Below are 17734 nucleotides of genomic sequence, written 5' to 3' on the forward strand. Positions count from 1 at the left end.
AAAAAAAAATTCACGTTTTAGAAACAATGACTACCTTCTATTTGTGACCTTATTGGGGAATTTATTTTAAAGAAAAACTTGGCATTCTCCTTGCTTATTCCCTGCATTTGAAATCATTTGCTAACTTGTTTCTGTTTGATTAGGCTAAAAAGATTCACATTTGTTAAAGCACTTTATATAAAAAAAGAAACCTGAGCAGTCTCTGTCACAGAATACTATGGTGAATGTAGTATGACTCTGCTCCCTCTTTTCTAAGTCCTGCATTTTAAAAAAGCTGGCAGGATGAATGTTGACTTTTTCAAAATAGTAGCCTATGTGTCTGTACTCAGTTTAAGCAACATCATGTTAAATCATAGAAGGCAGGTCATTTATGATGGGTGGAGGTCTGAAGAAGGAAGGCACAACGTAATACTTTATAGGAACCTTTTTGTGAAAAATTGTGTAAATCAAAGCTAAGAGACTGCAAATTGACCAGAATTCATGTCAGAAACACAAATAATGCCTTTATATTTACCTGTGCATCCCTTTACTTTTTGTGAATTTTCTTTTTGATTGTAATATGTAGTCTATGCACCTTTCTGGGATGACCACAAACAGGTTGGAGTAATACAGAATGACCTGCAGGTCAACAAATTGTGAATGGCAATAATTAAGATATGGTAAGGATGACACAAACAAAATGAAAACAAACACAACATTTAGAACTGGGGTTTTCAAACTGGGGACCCACAGTGGCTTCATGTTTTTGTTCCAGCCAGATTCATAATCAGTGTCAATAATTGATAGCACTGACCTCATTTAATTAGCTGGTATGTTTTCCTCTTCTCCTATTCTTCATTCAGAAAAGCACAGCAACATGATTTTTACATTCATAAGACATTTAGAAATATTTCTGTTTTTGCTATAGGTTTATATGCTTAACTCCCTTTTGTTGTTTTCATTATATTTACCCTTTCTCTGTGCAGTTTGCTCCCTTCATTGTATCTTAATAATGACAATTAAAAAATGAGCAGAGCAGGCAACCAGGCAAACAACACTGAAAACAATATTCCCATATAACTGCTGAGTACATTTTAATACATTTAAAAAATTTTTTGCCAAACTTAGTTTTCTAATTTCTATATTGTTCCCAAAACACAGAATCTGGAAAATAACAGTTCACTTAATTAGCCCAGGAGTCCAATTAAAAACAGAAACTAGTTGGAATAAAAACCTGTAGCTATAGTGGGTCCCCAGGACCGAGTTGGAAAACCCCTGATCTAGATGCCGGACAACTTTTTTTTTTTTTTTTAATAATTTTATTTCAAGAAAATAACAGTATACAATCAAGCAGATCAAACTTATACAACAAATAACTTCGAAAATTAATCTTAAAAGTAAAACCAGAAAAAAAACAAAAAATGGGCAACAAAGCAAGAATCAACCCACATCCTTATATGAATGCTTATTTAAAAATTTATAAGTAATTCTTTCAATGTTTTTCTCTAAATGAGATTTTGATTTTTTTTTTCATATTTCAAAAAATAATATAGAATATCAGTTACCCACTCAGTTATAGATAGTACGTTCAAAGTCTTCCAGATAAATCTATGTGCTAGTAGTGTGGTATAAGTTATTACAATCAATGTGTCAATATTTTACACCAAATGGAGCTGATACTGGGATAAGAGTGATTGTGACACCAAGGCTGTTTGATAAGCATTCAAAGATTTTTGTCCATAATTATGTTAATTTGGTGCACTCCCAAATCAAGTGGAAGAGTGAGAGGCTAGAGTTGAATTGCAACACTTGCAGGTTATATTTTGCCGGGGGTACATTTTGGACAATGTTAAATAAGATAAGGGTGATAGATGAAAGAGTTTAAGCTGAATTATTATTTGTACATATAGAGCTAGAGTGTATTCTATTCATGGCTGATTTCCACTTCCTTTTCTGAGATATTAATTGTAGAGAAAAGCCAAGCAAAATGACGCCTTTTATTGGCTAACTAAAAAGATTACAATATGCAAGCTTTCGAGGCAACTCAGGCCCCTTCTTCAGGCAAGATGCAATACAGAAACTGAAGATTCCTATGTTTATATACACACTCTAGGACAAGAAACGACATTGGTAAATCTTTAAATGAGAAATTTTAAATGTAAAAAATTAATAGATTCATTCAGGCTAGGGTCATTTTAACAAGAGAGAAAAGAACAATGTATTGTCAAGGTCTCTGGATAAGATAACTGTCCAACAAAGCCTTTTGAAGTTTGAAATGAGTTTTTTAAAAACAATGTGGATCTGTAGACAGGTTGTCTATCATTCTGAGAGATGTAAACAATCCTCATATCTGGCCATAAAACTCTTGTCTCTATTCAAACCATGTTGTAATGTATTAAATTTTAGCATGAGTTTAACTTCCCATTCTTTTCTCTCTTGCTGTGTTTTGAAGTTGCCCATAAGCACTGTGACTTTAAAGTCCCTCTCACAGTGTCCATGGCTGTTGAAGTGGACTTACAGGAACATCTGTGTTGCCATGTTTAATGTGGAACCTGTGTAAATTCATTCTCTGGCGGAGTGTTTGTCCAGTTTCTCCCACATAGAGTGCAGTGTCAGGACATTTCATGCAGAAAATTAGGTAGACTACATTCATAATGGCTAACACGGTACAACACCCTAGTACTACTGAGATATTAATTGAAAGATTATTTTCTCAACATGCCCTTAGATCATTGAAGGGAAGATTTTTTGAGATTTTTTTTCCTATATTGTTGAGATACTTTCTGAATCTTCAAAACTGATCAGTATTTCTTCTGGAATAGAAATGAGTAGGCGGTGTGGAAAATTCGAGTAGGTTCCTTTTAACAAAACAATGTTCATTTTGATGGTATTGATTCTCCCCGTTAATGTGAGATGAAGGGTAGACCATCTGTTAACATCTTATTTGATTTTTTTTTTTTTTTTTACATGCTATTGTTAAAATTGTGTTGAAAAAGATCTTTATATTTACTTGTGATGTTTACCCCTGGATATTTAAACCGTTCTGACAGAATGAACAGATAGATGTCTACTCTAGTATGGTGTGCTAGAGAATTCGCTGGAAAAAGCACACTTTTATTCAAATTCATTTTGAGTTTAGAGGTCTCTTGAAATTCTGCTAATGTGTTAAGGACTAATGGTACTGATACTGTATTTGTGCTCTGGTATACAGTATAAAGTACCAATAAAATAGATGCAGGAAAACTAATACAGTTGTTATTTGTAACAAAATCAAACAGTGCATTATATTAATGAAGAAACCATGTACAGAAAGAAAACCTCCAAATAAAGGAAAAATCTTAGTAAAAACTCAGTTTGTTCAAAGGGATGACTTTGTATAACTGGTTAATGTATGCTGTTTAATTTTATGTTTTTTTGCCAGTAGGGTTCACTGTTGTGATGCAAGAGATTTTTTTTTTCCTTAAATTCTCATATTCTTTCTGAGTTTCACCACCAGTTCCCTGTGACAGTGGATTAAATAAATGGGTTTGAAAATGATTAGATGTCAAAAAATTTGAAAAGGTATTTTTGTATATACTGGTTAATATTTTTGTATATACTGCTGTAGGAGAATCTAGACCCAGTGTACACCAACTTAACATAACATGGACCATGAATAAAGAATGCCTTAGAAAAATCTGATTATTGTAAGATTCTTCATATCAGCAAGTACTCTGTTGCATAACTAGAGTTACCATTTAATCTAAATATATTTCCCGTCTTTCAGCCCAGAGATGGAAGCACCCTACTCTATAGAAGAGGAGCGACATCGCCTGTTTGATATGTATCGCTATCTGCACAGCCGAATCCACAGCTCCTCTCGGCCATTGAAGCTCATCTACCATGTTGCTGAGAAGGAGACTCTGCTGGCTTGGGTACTAAGCATAATGGAGGGCATTGGAGTTAGGGTTTTGAGGGGGGTGGTGGTTGGTTTGGAAGGTGTGATTGGAGAATAAAGGGTTTTATATGTGTAGGATTTCTAATGATTAATAATCAATAAGATGCCCACCCAGGAATGTCATAATAATGTGGGATTTGAAAAAGGAATTTTAACTTGTAACTGGTAATTAATCCAATAATTCGGTATGGCTCCCACTTTATTTACCTTACCTTCCTCTGTTGTAGAAGGTGGGACTCCGGCCGTGCGACTTATATCATGGTAACAGAGCGCACTCATTGTTAAGAAAGAGAACAATGCAATTTATTGATAACAGGATTATCAAAGTATGATAAATGCATATAAATATTGACATATAGGAGTAGACACAGACACATTAGACGAACAAACATATAACATATAGGCTGGCTATTCATGGGTATTTAGAGTTCTACTTTATCTCAGCACAGATAAATAGTTTTTATGGATGAGGTCCAATGTAGTGTGGAGTTTTGGATTTGTTGTTGCTCCGACTTCAAATGGAATATTCTTCATGCATTAGAGTGCATTCTTTCTCTTTGCTGCCTGATTATTATATATTATGCTGTGCTGCTGCTTCCACAGCTTGCCTTTTGCTGGCTTTTGCCACTTAATAGGAAAAAGGTATTACTTGTTCTGGCCCAACAGTTTAGATGCTGAAGTTCCCTTGAACCAAGGGCTTCTCACCTTTGTCAGACAATTGGCACACAGTTTTGGCTTGACATACTGGGTCTCAGCTTCAGGTTCACAAAGAGAAGAGAATTTCATCTTTTCAGCTACTCATTTAGAGGGTGTCTCATAACTTCTTAGGTTTCCGAGACCTTGTTTCAGAAGGTCATTTTGCATATTTCCTCAGCCCTGAGAGAATCCCAGAGAAAGTGCCCCAAGAGAATTCCCATGGAGTTCAGTAAGTGTCCAGCAAATATCCCAGAGATCCTCTTCAGGATGGTGCAGAGAGTTTTTAGGGAAGGTTGAACTTTCTCACGATTGGATTAAAGTCACTTTCGGTTACAAAATCTGCTTCTTCTAATAGGTGGTTCCTTCTGTCCATCTTAGTTGTCTTTGTCCTTGCTTGAGTCCTTTTTGCGCTTTGTGGCTTAATAGGTCTGAATAGGGACCTCTGGAGAGATGTCAATGCAACTCTGGTTTACACCTTTGTTACCAGATGAAGTCCGGGTAGATCTTGGTACAGGCTGGAGTTCAGTCTCTTAGTTTGCAATGCAAGTGAGGGAAGTCGCAGCTTGATGCCTGCATTCCTGGTAAATCTGCATTCTTAACAGGCCTGTTGTGTTTCTGAAGCCTAGCAGAATGGGCAATGCCCACTATGTCCTACATGTGATAATTGGGAAGTAACTGCTGCAAAGTTTTTTGCCAGATATTTCAAGCAGTTTACCAAGACATAGATTAGGTACTGAGGATGTATCATACCTAGAGACTAGGACATGATTTTGTCATATGGTTACCTTTTTAAAATTAAAATTAGGTCTAGTAAGATATAGAAGGTATGTTGTTATAGATGATATTATAATATTTTTATCATCAGAGCTGTTTATGCACATACAAGAATTCTAATGACTTGTAGATAGAATCGGTTAAAAAGGTGGGAGACAAGGATGAAACTAAAGACAGAGGTTTTGTTTAATTCAGTGTGTATTACATTGTGTTGGTTTACTGCCACCATAAGGCTGGGTTTATACTTCACACAATGCGAAGAGTGCACCTGTAGACGCTACTGCTTGCGCAAGCAGTGCACTGTTTATCCTTGCATGCGTACTTTATGTAAATGTGGAGGATTCTGCCGGGTTGCAGTGCGAGATATCATCACAGTGAGAAAACAACATTCAGCATTGCTGTGTTGTTAATTGCACAAAACATCTATTAAATTCCCAGATTTCTTACCACAATATCTCTAAAAAGGATGGATGTTTAATGATTACATCTATCAATCCAGAGACACAGCTGCTCCAGCAAGCATCGGGCGCGAGGCAGAAAAAATCCCAGGATGGGGCATCTCATCGCAAGGTGAATACAAACACACACATACACTTGCATTATATTAACATCACCAAATCACCAAACCTTAATGTCCTTGGAAGGGAACTGGAGTATACTGTGGAAACCTAACAGGGAAATATGCAAACTCCAGGCAGGGAACACTGGGGACGTAACTCCTTGCTAGGCAGCAGCGCTACCTCTCTGCCACCGTGTCCCCCTGAATGTGTAATTCTTAACAGTATTAATTATTTAAATGAAGTTAACAATTTATATATGATTTAATACATTTCATCATGAAAGTAATATCAAGTATAAAGATTCTATATGTGAAGAGAGCTGGAATATCATGAATTTAATATGTTCTGCGTGGTAATCACTGCCTGCCGCTGCTGTCAGCGCAGGAGGAAGCCAAAGAAGCACATAGTGATTAACAAGTACATCAGTTTTAAGATGATGTTTACAATGTTCTATTTTAATGACAAAATAAAATACAAGATTACAGTTGTTTTTAGACATTTTTTGAGTTTAAAAAATATTGTGAAATTTTGAGTTCAGCCTGACGATAATTTGCAAATAAAGCATTATCCTCTGGTTGGATATTTCGTCTAGAGTTCGCTAGCTCCCTAGTTGGACTAAGTTCTTTTTTAATTGTGTTTTAAGTAACAAGAAACTATATTGATATAATATTAAAAGCCGATACCTCTCCCATAGTGATACGGCAGTAAGAAATCACACAAGAGAAAATAACTTAGCTTTCTTTAATGACAATTTACGTGGCATTACAGACGAGGAAGCCATAGCAAGACTTTTATCAAGGTGGGATCTCGATATATACAGTCTGCCGTTTTTGTCGCTGCGATGGAAGGATTTTCAGGACGGATGACGATAACTCCCAACTGTCCGTCGGCTTCGAGGTGTTTGGCTGCTGTCCAAGTCTTTTAGACTGTTTTCTCCATGTGCAGGCCTTTACTTAGGTAAATCATGCCATTCCAAACAAGGCAAAGAGAGGCATGCTGACACACAGAAATAGTGCATGTTGCCCATTTGTCTTTGTCTATCTTGTCCTATGCTTGGCCTAGCAGTTCTAAATGCTGAGAGCCCCTGTGTGCTAACTTTGGCCTGGTCTGTACATGTGAGTGGATTTATAAAATATTTTTTGTACAGAGCACAGTGACATTAAACTTATATTCTGATTACATTAGAGAAATGACGTGTTATATTACTAGTAATGTGACACAGTTTCACAACATGTTTGACAGAAAATATGTTTTTATCTTCTTTTTTTTTTAATTTAAGCACTACTTGATAACTTATAATTTATGGTTTAGCACATACTACATCTTTACAATTTAATCTTTATAAATTTTCCAAAGCTTACTTGACACAGACAGTGTTCAAAGTATGGCAGTGAAATGTATAAAGGATCTACCCTTTATATTTATTAATTAACTGATTTGAAGCAAATAACATTCCATACAATCAAGTGAAACTTAACAAACCAAAATTCAACTCCCACTCAAAAGAAAAACAGGAGAGCCAACAACCAGAGAAAATCTTTAAAAGCAGCAAGGAAGGAAGAGTATCATTTTCTCTCATATAGAAGCTTATTCTAAAATATTATTGATTAGAACCTCCCATATTTTAAGAGTTTTGAACAGATCCTCTGAGTGAGAATTAGATTTTTTCCAATTTCAAATAGTGTAAGACATCAGTTACCCTTAAAGGTGGTGGGCTGGGATTCTTCCAGTTGAGCAAGATAAGTCTAGTAGCACCAGTAGTGTAGTAAAGGCAGTCCCAGTTTGTTTGTCCTTCTCCACTTTGAGCCCATCATAACCATAACACAACTGTTAATGGGTTAGGGAGTGTGACACCAAGGCTGTCTGATTGGCATTCAAAGATTTTTGTCCAAAATGATTTTAATGTGGTGTACCCTTTATTTTTAAAAATTACATTGTTTGAGTTAAAACTGCTTTGGCTGCTGTTTATAATTTGGGTTTCTTCCTTGATGAAACAAGAGCAAGGCAATGGAAAAGTTTGGATGAACTATTTCTTATGGGCATTGCTCTGTAATAGTGATCCTATACAAAGAGAAACTGCTGTGCACAGAATCTTTAATGGACCCTCTCAGTGGATTCACTAATTTAGTCACAATAGTATTGTTCTATTCATTAATTTGTCTCCATCATCTTCCACTGTAGGGTGCTTGCCCATATTTGCATGAGCACCAAAGCAGTCAGAAGTAACTTCTGTGATTGTTATCACATCTTAGTGTATTCTTTTTATTATTAAATGGGGGTTTCTGTCTTTAAACACACCGGAAATCAGTTTAACTTTGCATAGTAGATCTTTGCGTCTTGCATAGTCTTTTCTAACTGTGTGTGGCAAATTATTATTACAGAATTCATTGACCAATTTGGCAGATTCTTTTCAGCCGTATAGTTTACCATAACCTTTTCCTTTCATTTGTTATACTGTATTGTTGGTCCTGATTATTTGCTCCTTTAAAGCTAAAACAAAGTAATGTTGCTGGTTTAGTTGGTTTCACCTTGGGTAACACATTATTATTATTATTATTATTATTATTATTACGGTGGTGCAAGGAGCTCTTTAGAATTATCTTATTTAAAGCAATTCTTTCTCTGTAGTAAAACCAGACTTTAGCATCAAGGTCTGTCATGTTGAAACAAAGACTGAGACTTGATTATTAGGATTCATTTATTTTAACCATTTGAAATTGCTTGTTCTCCTGTTTGTTAACCTAATATGTATTTTTATAAGTGTACAGTACATTATGTGATTTGTGTTATACCCATAAATTTGCTCTCGGCTTGTACTTGGTAAAGAATGCTATATAAAAAGTTATTTTAGAAAAAAGTAAAAGTGAATTTTTTTTTTCTGTTGATGAGCCTCAGAAAATCTTTAGGCCTTGGCAGCATAAAGCTGTATAGCTCAGCAGACTAGATATTGAGGGCAACACCAATTATTAGTTATGTTTTATTGCTGTTTTCAGATTTCCACTGATTCTTACTACTATTTTTACTGGGATTAAGAAATCAGAAGACATTTGTTTTAAATGGAAGTCAATGAGTCTGTAGTCTCTGTGCAGTAAGGAGTTTTCATAATGTTGCCATATTGCTGGGTGAACATCATGTGTTTTTTACATTTTTGGGACTAATTCCACTGATCCTGAAGCTGTGCCTTTCTGTTTCTCCGCAGGTGACCAGTAAATTTGAGCTCTATACATGCTTCAGTCCATTGGTGACAAAGACCTCTGCAATCAATGCCATTACCAAACTGCTCCGTTGGATTAAGAAAGAGGAAGACCGACTGTTTATTCGTTACCCACCCAAATATTCCACCACACCCAACCCCAGCAAGGGCTCCCGAGGGGCCAAAGGGGGTTCTGACAGGCAGGACATGACTGACAATGGTTTTCTTTCACTTCTATAGAGGAGAATCTGCTCACTTGCCTCTGTATGGACTGCAGCAATTACAGACTGTTTTGTTTAAGCCTCTTAGTCTGTTACTTTTATATATATATATTTATTTATATATAAATATATATATATATATATATATAAATATAATAATGAAGTCACATCCTGGCTCTGTCACCATGAATGAATCTGCTTTCTCCAGGGTTAAAGCTTGTGTGCTATGAACAGAAGTCAGTGTTTACAGTTTAGAGCACATAACTGCACATCAGGTCAAACTGGGCACTTGTGTGCTTCTCTTTACCCCCAAATACGTAAGCAGATGATTTGGTTAACAGTTAGCAAGTCCTGTTACAGTGTTGACATTGTGCGGTTCATCTGAGGCGTGCGTGCAACATGGGAGCCACATTGTCTTTATGGCTCCTACTAAGCCATGATCTGATGGCTCTCCCCACTGCCCTGGCACTTCTAAACATCAATCCTTAGAATTCTCATCTCCTGTTTGGCAGTGAACAATACTTTACTTTTCAGCAAGTTTTTATTCAGAGCATTTTGTTCACATAGCACTGCTCAGGGTACAAATGAAAAAAAGTAGAAAGCTGTTCAGTTCTAATTTGACTTTTAGGAAATTGGGCATGAAACTTGAAGAATGCTGTAAATTGTATTTGTTATTTAGAAAAGTATTCTAGTGCCATACCCCAAAATAACATTAGTAGATGCTTTCATGTTTTTTCAGTATATACAAAAAGTCCTAAACTTAGACTACAAAAATATCATGGATGGCTTTGATGGGGGATAAATGTATACATTGAAGGACTTGAATTGTAACCTGACATTGGCCAAAGAGCCTCCTCTTAAAGAGCTGGGAGCTCCAAGCTGGTCTATTCCTAGAACAATTGGGATGCTTGATTTCAGCAAAAGCAAGCTTTCCGTGCTCTCCAAGTACAGAGGTTCAGCTTTAATGGTGGAGGCACAGTTGTCTACTTGTCTTTAAGCCGTCAGTCTAAATACTTTATAGCACTTCTCATGTTCCCAGGAACATCGATCCAGATATGTGAAACCTACTGTACTAAATTAAGAAGGAGGTCTGCTCCTGCATGGACTTCTGCTGTGTGCATCACCCATGCCCCCCAACTCCTTCATCCTCCAGTCCTCCTTTGACTCCCTTTCAATATATTTGATCCACTCTATGATTCAGTGACTACTAAGTGCACGCTTTGGATCCAAAGATTCATCTCAGACTTACAACCACAGAAAAATAAATCCAGTATTTTAAGGTTAACACACAGACGACTTTAACGTTTGATTTCTATTGATTAAGAATTGTTTGTGCATCGCAGAATGCATGCAATGGGTCTGGCGCTCTGTGCAGCTTGTTTGGCCTTAACTCCCGTGGCAATCCTGTGACCGATGCTGCCTACTTAAAGAGGCCGCTAGAGCTGCTGCTGGACTGTTGTTCACATGGTAGAAGAAAACTTCTGCCTCTGTTTCCCTGCCATTCATGAACTGTGTGAGAATTTTTAATGTAGCTGGGGAGAGGAGTATCATGGGGGACTTCTTCCTATTGACTCCTTCTGATGGAGGCTCTACTGCACATGAAGATGTTCAATCCATTCACAATTTCTCCCTTGCCTTTTGTACAGAAATTTGCTGAGAAGGTCATTGTAAAATATATTTGTCCTTTTTTTTTTTTAAATTAAACATTTGAGGACAACTCATTGCTTATATGCGTGTGTACATTACTTGTGATTTCACACCATTTTTTCAGACTTTTAAATGACACTCGTGTTGCTATTTTAAATGTCTATTTTAAAGTTAATTTGAAATGAATGTAATGAACAGTGTCTCAGTCATACAATTCATCCTGCTTAATCTGTTTCTAGGTTCTGGGACCAGAGGCCTTCCCATTAGCACTGAGTGCAAGGTAGCAGCCATCACTCGATGAGAAGACCAGTTGGCCACAGGGCAATCTCATGAATACCCACACAGCACCAGGGCAGAGTTACCAGTGAACTTGTCTCACATGTCGTTGGGATGTGAGAATAAACAGGAGTAGCTGAAGAAAACCCACAAGGACACTGGAAGGAGGTGCACATTTAATACAGACATCAGCTAGGCTGGGAATTTGAACCTCGTACAAGTGCTCATATTTATCAAGCATCTCAAAATTACTCTTAGAAGTTACATTAAAAAATGGACTAGAAGAATGCATCCTACCCCAGAGTTTAGTGCTCTACACCTGCTCCCATTTGAAAATGAATATCATGATTTTACGGCACCCCAAGCTGAAAAATGGCACTCATGCAGGCATTTTGTACTCTCCCAGGAAATCATAATGATGTTTTGTGATACTAAATAAGACTTCACCACAAAAATGATATTCAAAGTAGCAGGAGAAGACGAAGAATAAGGAAACATAATAAAGTAGTAGGGTATTGTGCTAAGCTGCACGTAATTGTTGCAGTAACATCAAGAATAATACTGTAACTAGCACTGAGATGGAAAAATCGAGATACACCGAATGAGAGTAAAGCTCGATATCGGGCATGTTTATTTAACAGTGAATGATCAATGGCCACAGGAAACTTTATGGGGCGGAGTGGTTGCTCTGAGGCTAAGGATCTGCGCTGGTATCCCGAAGGTTGCCGGTTCGAATCCCCGTCACTACCAAAAGATATCCTACTCTGCTGGGCCCTTGAGCAAGGCCCTTAACCTGTAATTGCTCCAGGGGCGCTGTACAATGGCTGACCCTGTGCTCTGACCCCAAGGTGTATGCGAAAACTAACAAATTCCTAATACAAGAAATAGTATAAGGTGAAATAAAGAACAAAAAAAAAAAAACTCATAAAGTAACAAGTTGCTGTAACCAGCCACACCCATTCTTGTGCTTTTCTGAAGTCAGGTTCACTCTGCCATTGTTCTCGCTTGTCTTCTAGAGTCATCTTCCCTGCCTCTCTCCAGGAAGCCCCCTTATCTTCTGTAAGGCCTATTTTTCCAATGCCCCGGGAGTCACCGCCTTCTTTACACTTTACAAGCTTGGGAAAGTTCAACACGAATATTCCAGGGTTTTGTGGAATGCAGAGCCCAGCATACCTCTATGACAATTTACCGTCAATCACCCATCCAGCCCCTTCAGTGTAATATGCTGGCTGCTACAATATAGTTTGCACGCATGATCACCTACATGTTAATATTGTGATCCCGTTTATGATACACAAATGAGTGCTCACCCACAGTTGGGGCAATGGTCTTTATGTGTGTGCTGTCAATCACACCAAAAACTCCATCAAAAACCAGTGATCTGCATGAGTACAGTTTGCATTACTTGATTTAACTTACCTAATCATTAACCTGCGTTTTACCTCATGCGTTGTAAGGGGATATGTTTGGGGCAGAATTTGAGAAATGGTTAGATGTAAAAGACCCAAATCATTGCTATTGCAAATCTGAATTTTTCCTGTGGCCAGTAAGCGTAACGTTACCAACACCTTCCGTTCAGCTGACAGCACATGGATTCTTCACGCAGATGGAGCAATAATGCGATGTACAAGGTATGTTACAAATATTTGTCAACTTCTGCTCACTCGATATCCTTTAACAAATTCATTTTTGTCCAGCACTTCCAAACCATTCTGCCTTTTGCAAAGTGTGCCTGCCTGAAAGCCATCTTCTGAAGAGCTCTCCTAAATCTTGGTAAAGTTACAGTAGGATCTAAATAAGGAAAACTGATAAAATGCTGTTACTCCTACTCCTAACATTAGGACCAAATTTGCATCACTTATAAAGCCAGTTAGGACTGTTTTCCTACTCCAAGATGCTTAAAGTATAGAATAGTGTAGGTAACTACTAAGTCAAAATTGTGAAAACATTCAAATTGTAATCTCACAAGAGTATGCTTTTATTTAAAGGAGTGCAGTAGAGTTTGCCAAATTATATTTTTGTTATGAAGACCCCCCCCCAAATGGTTGAACTGGTATGTAAAAAACATGTCAATGCAAATATCTAGAACACTTGTGAGGCTGTTTGTAGTCTTCAATGATGGACACAAATTAAAACTCCTATACAGAAAAATACTGCCTGGCATTACGCTTGAAGAAAAAAAAAAACGTTTTCACAATTGGAGCATTAAGTTCAAATTTTTCAGGTAGCTTATCATCATCATCATTTTCACACTGCTTATGAGGGTAAGCTGGGCCGATTAGGCCACCCTGTCCTCACCACATTCTTCCAACAATTCCTGGAGAATTCCCTGCTGCTCCCTGGCCAGTCGAGGTACCGTATGTATTAAATGTATGTATGTATTAAATGTACCTAGTATTAAAACTAAAACTATAAAAACATATCATAGATTAAACAAAAAATACACGCAGAGCGGCGCTAATAAAAATAACTTAATTCCTGTTCTATATATCAATAACGCACATAGTATTCATCTCTGCTCCTCCGAAACATTGAATATGGCTCTATTAAATGTTAGAGCTTTAACTAACAAGACGTTTTTTATCAACGATCTTATTAGTGATAAAAAAATAGATTTTATTGCACTAAGTGAAACGTGGCTTAGCTCAGATGGCGCAGCTGTTTTAATCGAATCTGCGCCTCCGGATTACAGTTTTACTCGTGCTGATCGCCAAGGAAAGAGAGGTGGAGGGCTAGCAAACATTTACTCAAGCAGGTTAAAATGTAAAAATATCAGTTTTGGCAAATTCAAGTCTTTTGAGTATCTTGCCATTATTATTCAGGGAGATTCTCACGTTTTAGTATTATCCGTGTATAGACCTCCAAAATTCAACGCGTCTTTCTTTGAGGAATTCTCTGACTTGATGTCAATCTTAATTACGAACTATGACACACTCTTAATAGTCGGCGACTTTAATTTTCATATAGATAATCAATGTGACCAGAAAGTAAAAGAATTTATGAACCTCCTGGACTCTTTTGATTTGAGACAGCTCGTTAATCAGCCTACACATAAAGCAGGTCATACGTTAGACTTGGTAATTACTAAAGGACTAAAAGTTGATATAAAGCAGGTCATTGATACGGGTCTATCAGACCATTTTCTTCTACTATTTAATATAGAAATAATGATAGAAAACACTCATGAGAAGCATATTGTTAAAAAACGCTTCTTTGACTCATCAGCAGCTTTAAAACTTTCAAACATTCTAACCAATCAGTCCGTTTATAGTGCCAACTATAATAGCGAGGAGAATGTAAATAGTAAGGTGGAAAGATTTAATACTAAAGTGAGGGCTGCTGTTGACTTAGTTGCACCTGAAAAGACAGTTAAAAAATCTTCTAGCATTGTTATACCATGGAAGACCCAAAGAGTGTCTGATTTAAAGAGAACATGCCGTAGAGCTGAGCGTAAATGGAGGAAAACTAAACTAACTATTGACTATGAAATATTAAAAGTTAAAATAACAGAATACAATAACACAGTCCGTCTTGAGAGGCGCTGCTATTTCTCTAAGATTATAAATAACAATGCTAGTAATCCCAGAGTCTTATTTTCGACGATTGATCGTCTGTTAAACCCAAGTAACTCAAAGGAATGCCTCCTAAGTACTTCCAGTAAAACCTGTGAGGCTATCGCTGTATTTTTCAATCAAAAAATTAATGATATTAGAAATAACATAGTATATCTCCCCAACACTAAGGATCCTCCTAAACCCCAGTACCCCATAATAAACAAATTAAAGTCTTTCACTAGGATAGATTTACCTGATTTACATAAAATAATTTCCCAAATGAAACCCTCCACCTGTGCTCTTGACCCAATACCAACAAATTTTTTCAAAGAAGTATTGGGCGTGCTTAGTGATAATGTTCTTGACATAGTAAACTCGTCATTAGATACGGGGGTCTTCCCAGACTGTCTTAAGACTGCGGTAGTTAAACCCCTACTTAAGAAAAATAATCTCGATCCCTCTGCTCTTGAAAATTATAGACCCATCTCTAACCTGCCTTTCTTAAGTAAAATTCTAGAGAAGGCAGTCATTATACAGTTAAATGAGCACCTCAATAAACATGCTATTCTTGATAAATTTCAGTCAGGTTTTAGAACAAATCACAGCACAGAAACTGCACTCGTTAAAGTAGTAAATGACTTGCGGGTAAATGCAGACAGAGGCCATTTATCTGTTCTCATCCTCTTAGATCTGAGTGCCGCATTTGACACCATTGATCATAATATTCTTAAGAATCGCCTTAGTCAATGGGTGGGCCTCTCTGGCAGTGTCTTAAATTGGTTTGAATCCTACCTGGCAGGGAGAAAATTCTTTGTTAGTTGTGGTAATTATAACTCAAAGACACATGATATTCTATATGGTGTTCCACAAGGCTCTATCCTGGGTCCACTGCTCTTCTCAATCTACATGCTTCCATTAGGTCAGATTATCTCAGGGCACAACGTGAGCTACCACAGCTATGCTGATGACACACAGCTGTATTTATCAATAGCACCTGATGACCCCAAATCTCTTGATTCGCTAACACAATGTCTAACTTGTATCTCAGAATGGATGAATAGTAACTTTCTCAAATTAAATAAAGAAAAAACCAAAATCTTAGTGATTGGCAATAATGGATACAATGAGGCTATTAGAAATAAACTGGATGCATTAGGATTAAAAGTCAAATCGGAGGTAAAAAGCTTAGGGGTAACCGTTGATTGTAATCTGAATTTTAAATCGCATATTAATCAGATCACTAGGACAGCATTTTTTCACCTAAGAAACATAGCAAAAGTTAGACCTCTTATATCATCGAAAGATGCAGAGAAATTAGTTCATGCGTTTGTTTTCAGTCGGCTAGATTACTGTAACGCACTCCTCTCAGGACTACCCAAAAAAGACATCAATCGTTTGCAACTAGTGCAGAATGCAGCTGCTAGAATCCTTACCAGGAAAAGAAAATCCGAACACATTTCTCCAGTTTTGATGTCACTACACTGGTTACCTGTGTCATTCAGAATTGACTTTAAAATTCTGCTTATGGTTTATAAAGCTTTAAATAATCTCGCCCCGGCTTATATATCGGAATGTCTGACACCTTATATTCCAAATCGTAACCTCAGATCCTCAACTGAGTGTCTCCTTAGAATTCCAAGAGCAAAACTTAAAAGAAGTGGTGAGGCGGCCTTCTGCTGTTATGCACCTAAAATCTGGAATAGCCTGCCAGTAGGAATTCGCCAGGCTAATACAGTGGAGCACTTTAAAAAACTACTGAAAACACATTATTTTAACATGGCCTTCTCATAACTTCACTGTAATTTAATCCTGATACTCTGTATATCTAATTCATTATAATAACTATTCATTCAAAATCTGTACTAACCCCTACTCTCTCTTCTGTTTCCTTTTCCGGTGTCCTGTTGGTGGTGGCGTGTGCCACCACCATCTACCCAAAGCACCATGATGTTCCAACAATGATGGATGGATTAAAAGCCAGAAGTCTGTATAACCATCAGCATCAAGTGACTCCGTGAAAAACCCGAACTACAAAGAGGACTATTTCATTTATGTTAGGTAGAATGCCCAAAGGGGACTGGGCGGTCTCGTGGCCTGGAACCCCTACAGATTTTATTTTTTTCTCCAGCCTTCTGGAGTTTTTTTTTGTTTTTTCTGTCCACCCTGGCCATCGGACCTTACTCCTTTCTATGTTAATTAATGTTGTCTTATTTTAATTTCTTATTTTGTCTTTTATTTTTCTTCTCTCCATTATGTAAAGCACTTTGAGCTACTTTTTGTATGAAAATGTGCTATATAAATAAATGTTGTTGTTGTTGTATGTATCCCCTCTAACACAAGTGGGCTCTGCCTTCAGGTGTTTCTCCATTGAGTAATGTTTTTGTTTCGTTTTTTTTAAATAACCCATTAGAGACACAAAGTGAGTGTTCTGGCTACTTGGCCAAACCACCTCAACTGACTCCCATCAATCCACAGCAGCAGCAGTTCTACCCTAAGGTCCTCACCCTGAGCCCATCACACTTTCACGAACCTCACCAAAACAGCTTTTACACAATGTTTTTAAAGGAAAACAAATGGAAATAAATTATTCAAAATATAATTCAGGATAAGTGGCAGGGGGCTATTTGAATGGGGAAAAAAAGCCCAGGATCAAGGCTGAAAAAGAGCGACATTTAAAGGCCAGTTCCGCTAGAAATAAACACATCATTTATTAAATGTAATAAGATTGCACAGAGCAGCTTGAAGGCCTGGAATGTAGTAATTATTTTTGTCAGCTGCCACAGATTTGTCTGCAGGGAATGACTACATTGGTAGAGGCTGCACATTTTGACATTCCGAGAAAATAAAGCAATAAATATCCACAAATATTAAACAATAAAGTAAAGGGAAACCTTCAA

At 37.2% G+C, this 17734-nt stretch overlaps 1 protein-coding gene across 1 annotated transcript in view; it reads left to right on the forward strand.

Moving 5' to 3' along the window:
• The window catches only part of LOC114660586 (vacuolar fusion protein MON1 homolog B-like), a 32831-nt gene extending 21743 nt beyond the window's left edge, over window positions 1-11088 (forward strand). Inside the window, exons 5-6 of the mRNA XM_028813361.2 lie at window positions 3746-3893; window positions 9146-11088. Coding sequence (XP_028669194.1) covers window positions 3746-3893; window positions 9146-9379 — 382 coding nt within the window. The 3' untranslated portion in view covers window positions 9380-11088. The remainder of the gene's footprint in view (window positions 1-3745; window positions 3894-9145) is intronic.
• Window positions 11089-17734: the final 6646 nt, after the last annotated feature.

The sequence above is a fragment of the Erpetoichthys calabaricus genome, chromosome 11 (assembly GCF_900747795.2).
Source record: "Erpetoichthys calabaricus chromosome 11, fErpCal1.3, whole genome shotgun sequence".
NCBI classification, from domain to species: Eukaryota; Metazoa; Chordata; class Cladistia; order Polypteriformes; family Polypteridae; genus Erpetoichthys; species Erpetoichthys calabaricus.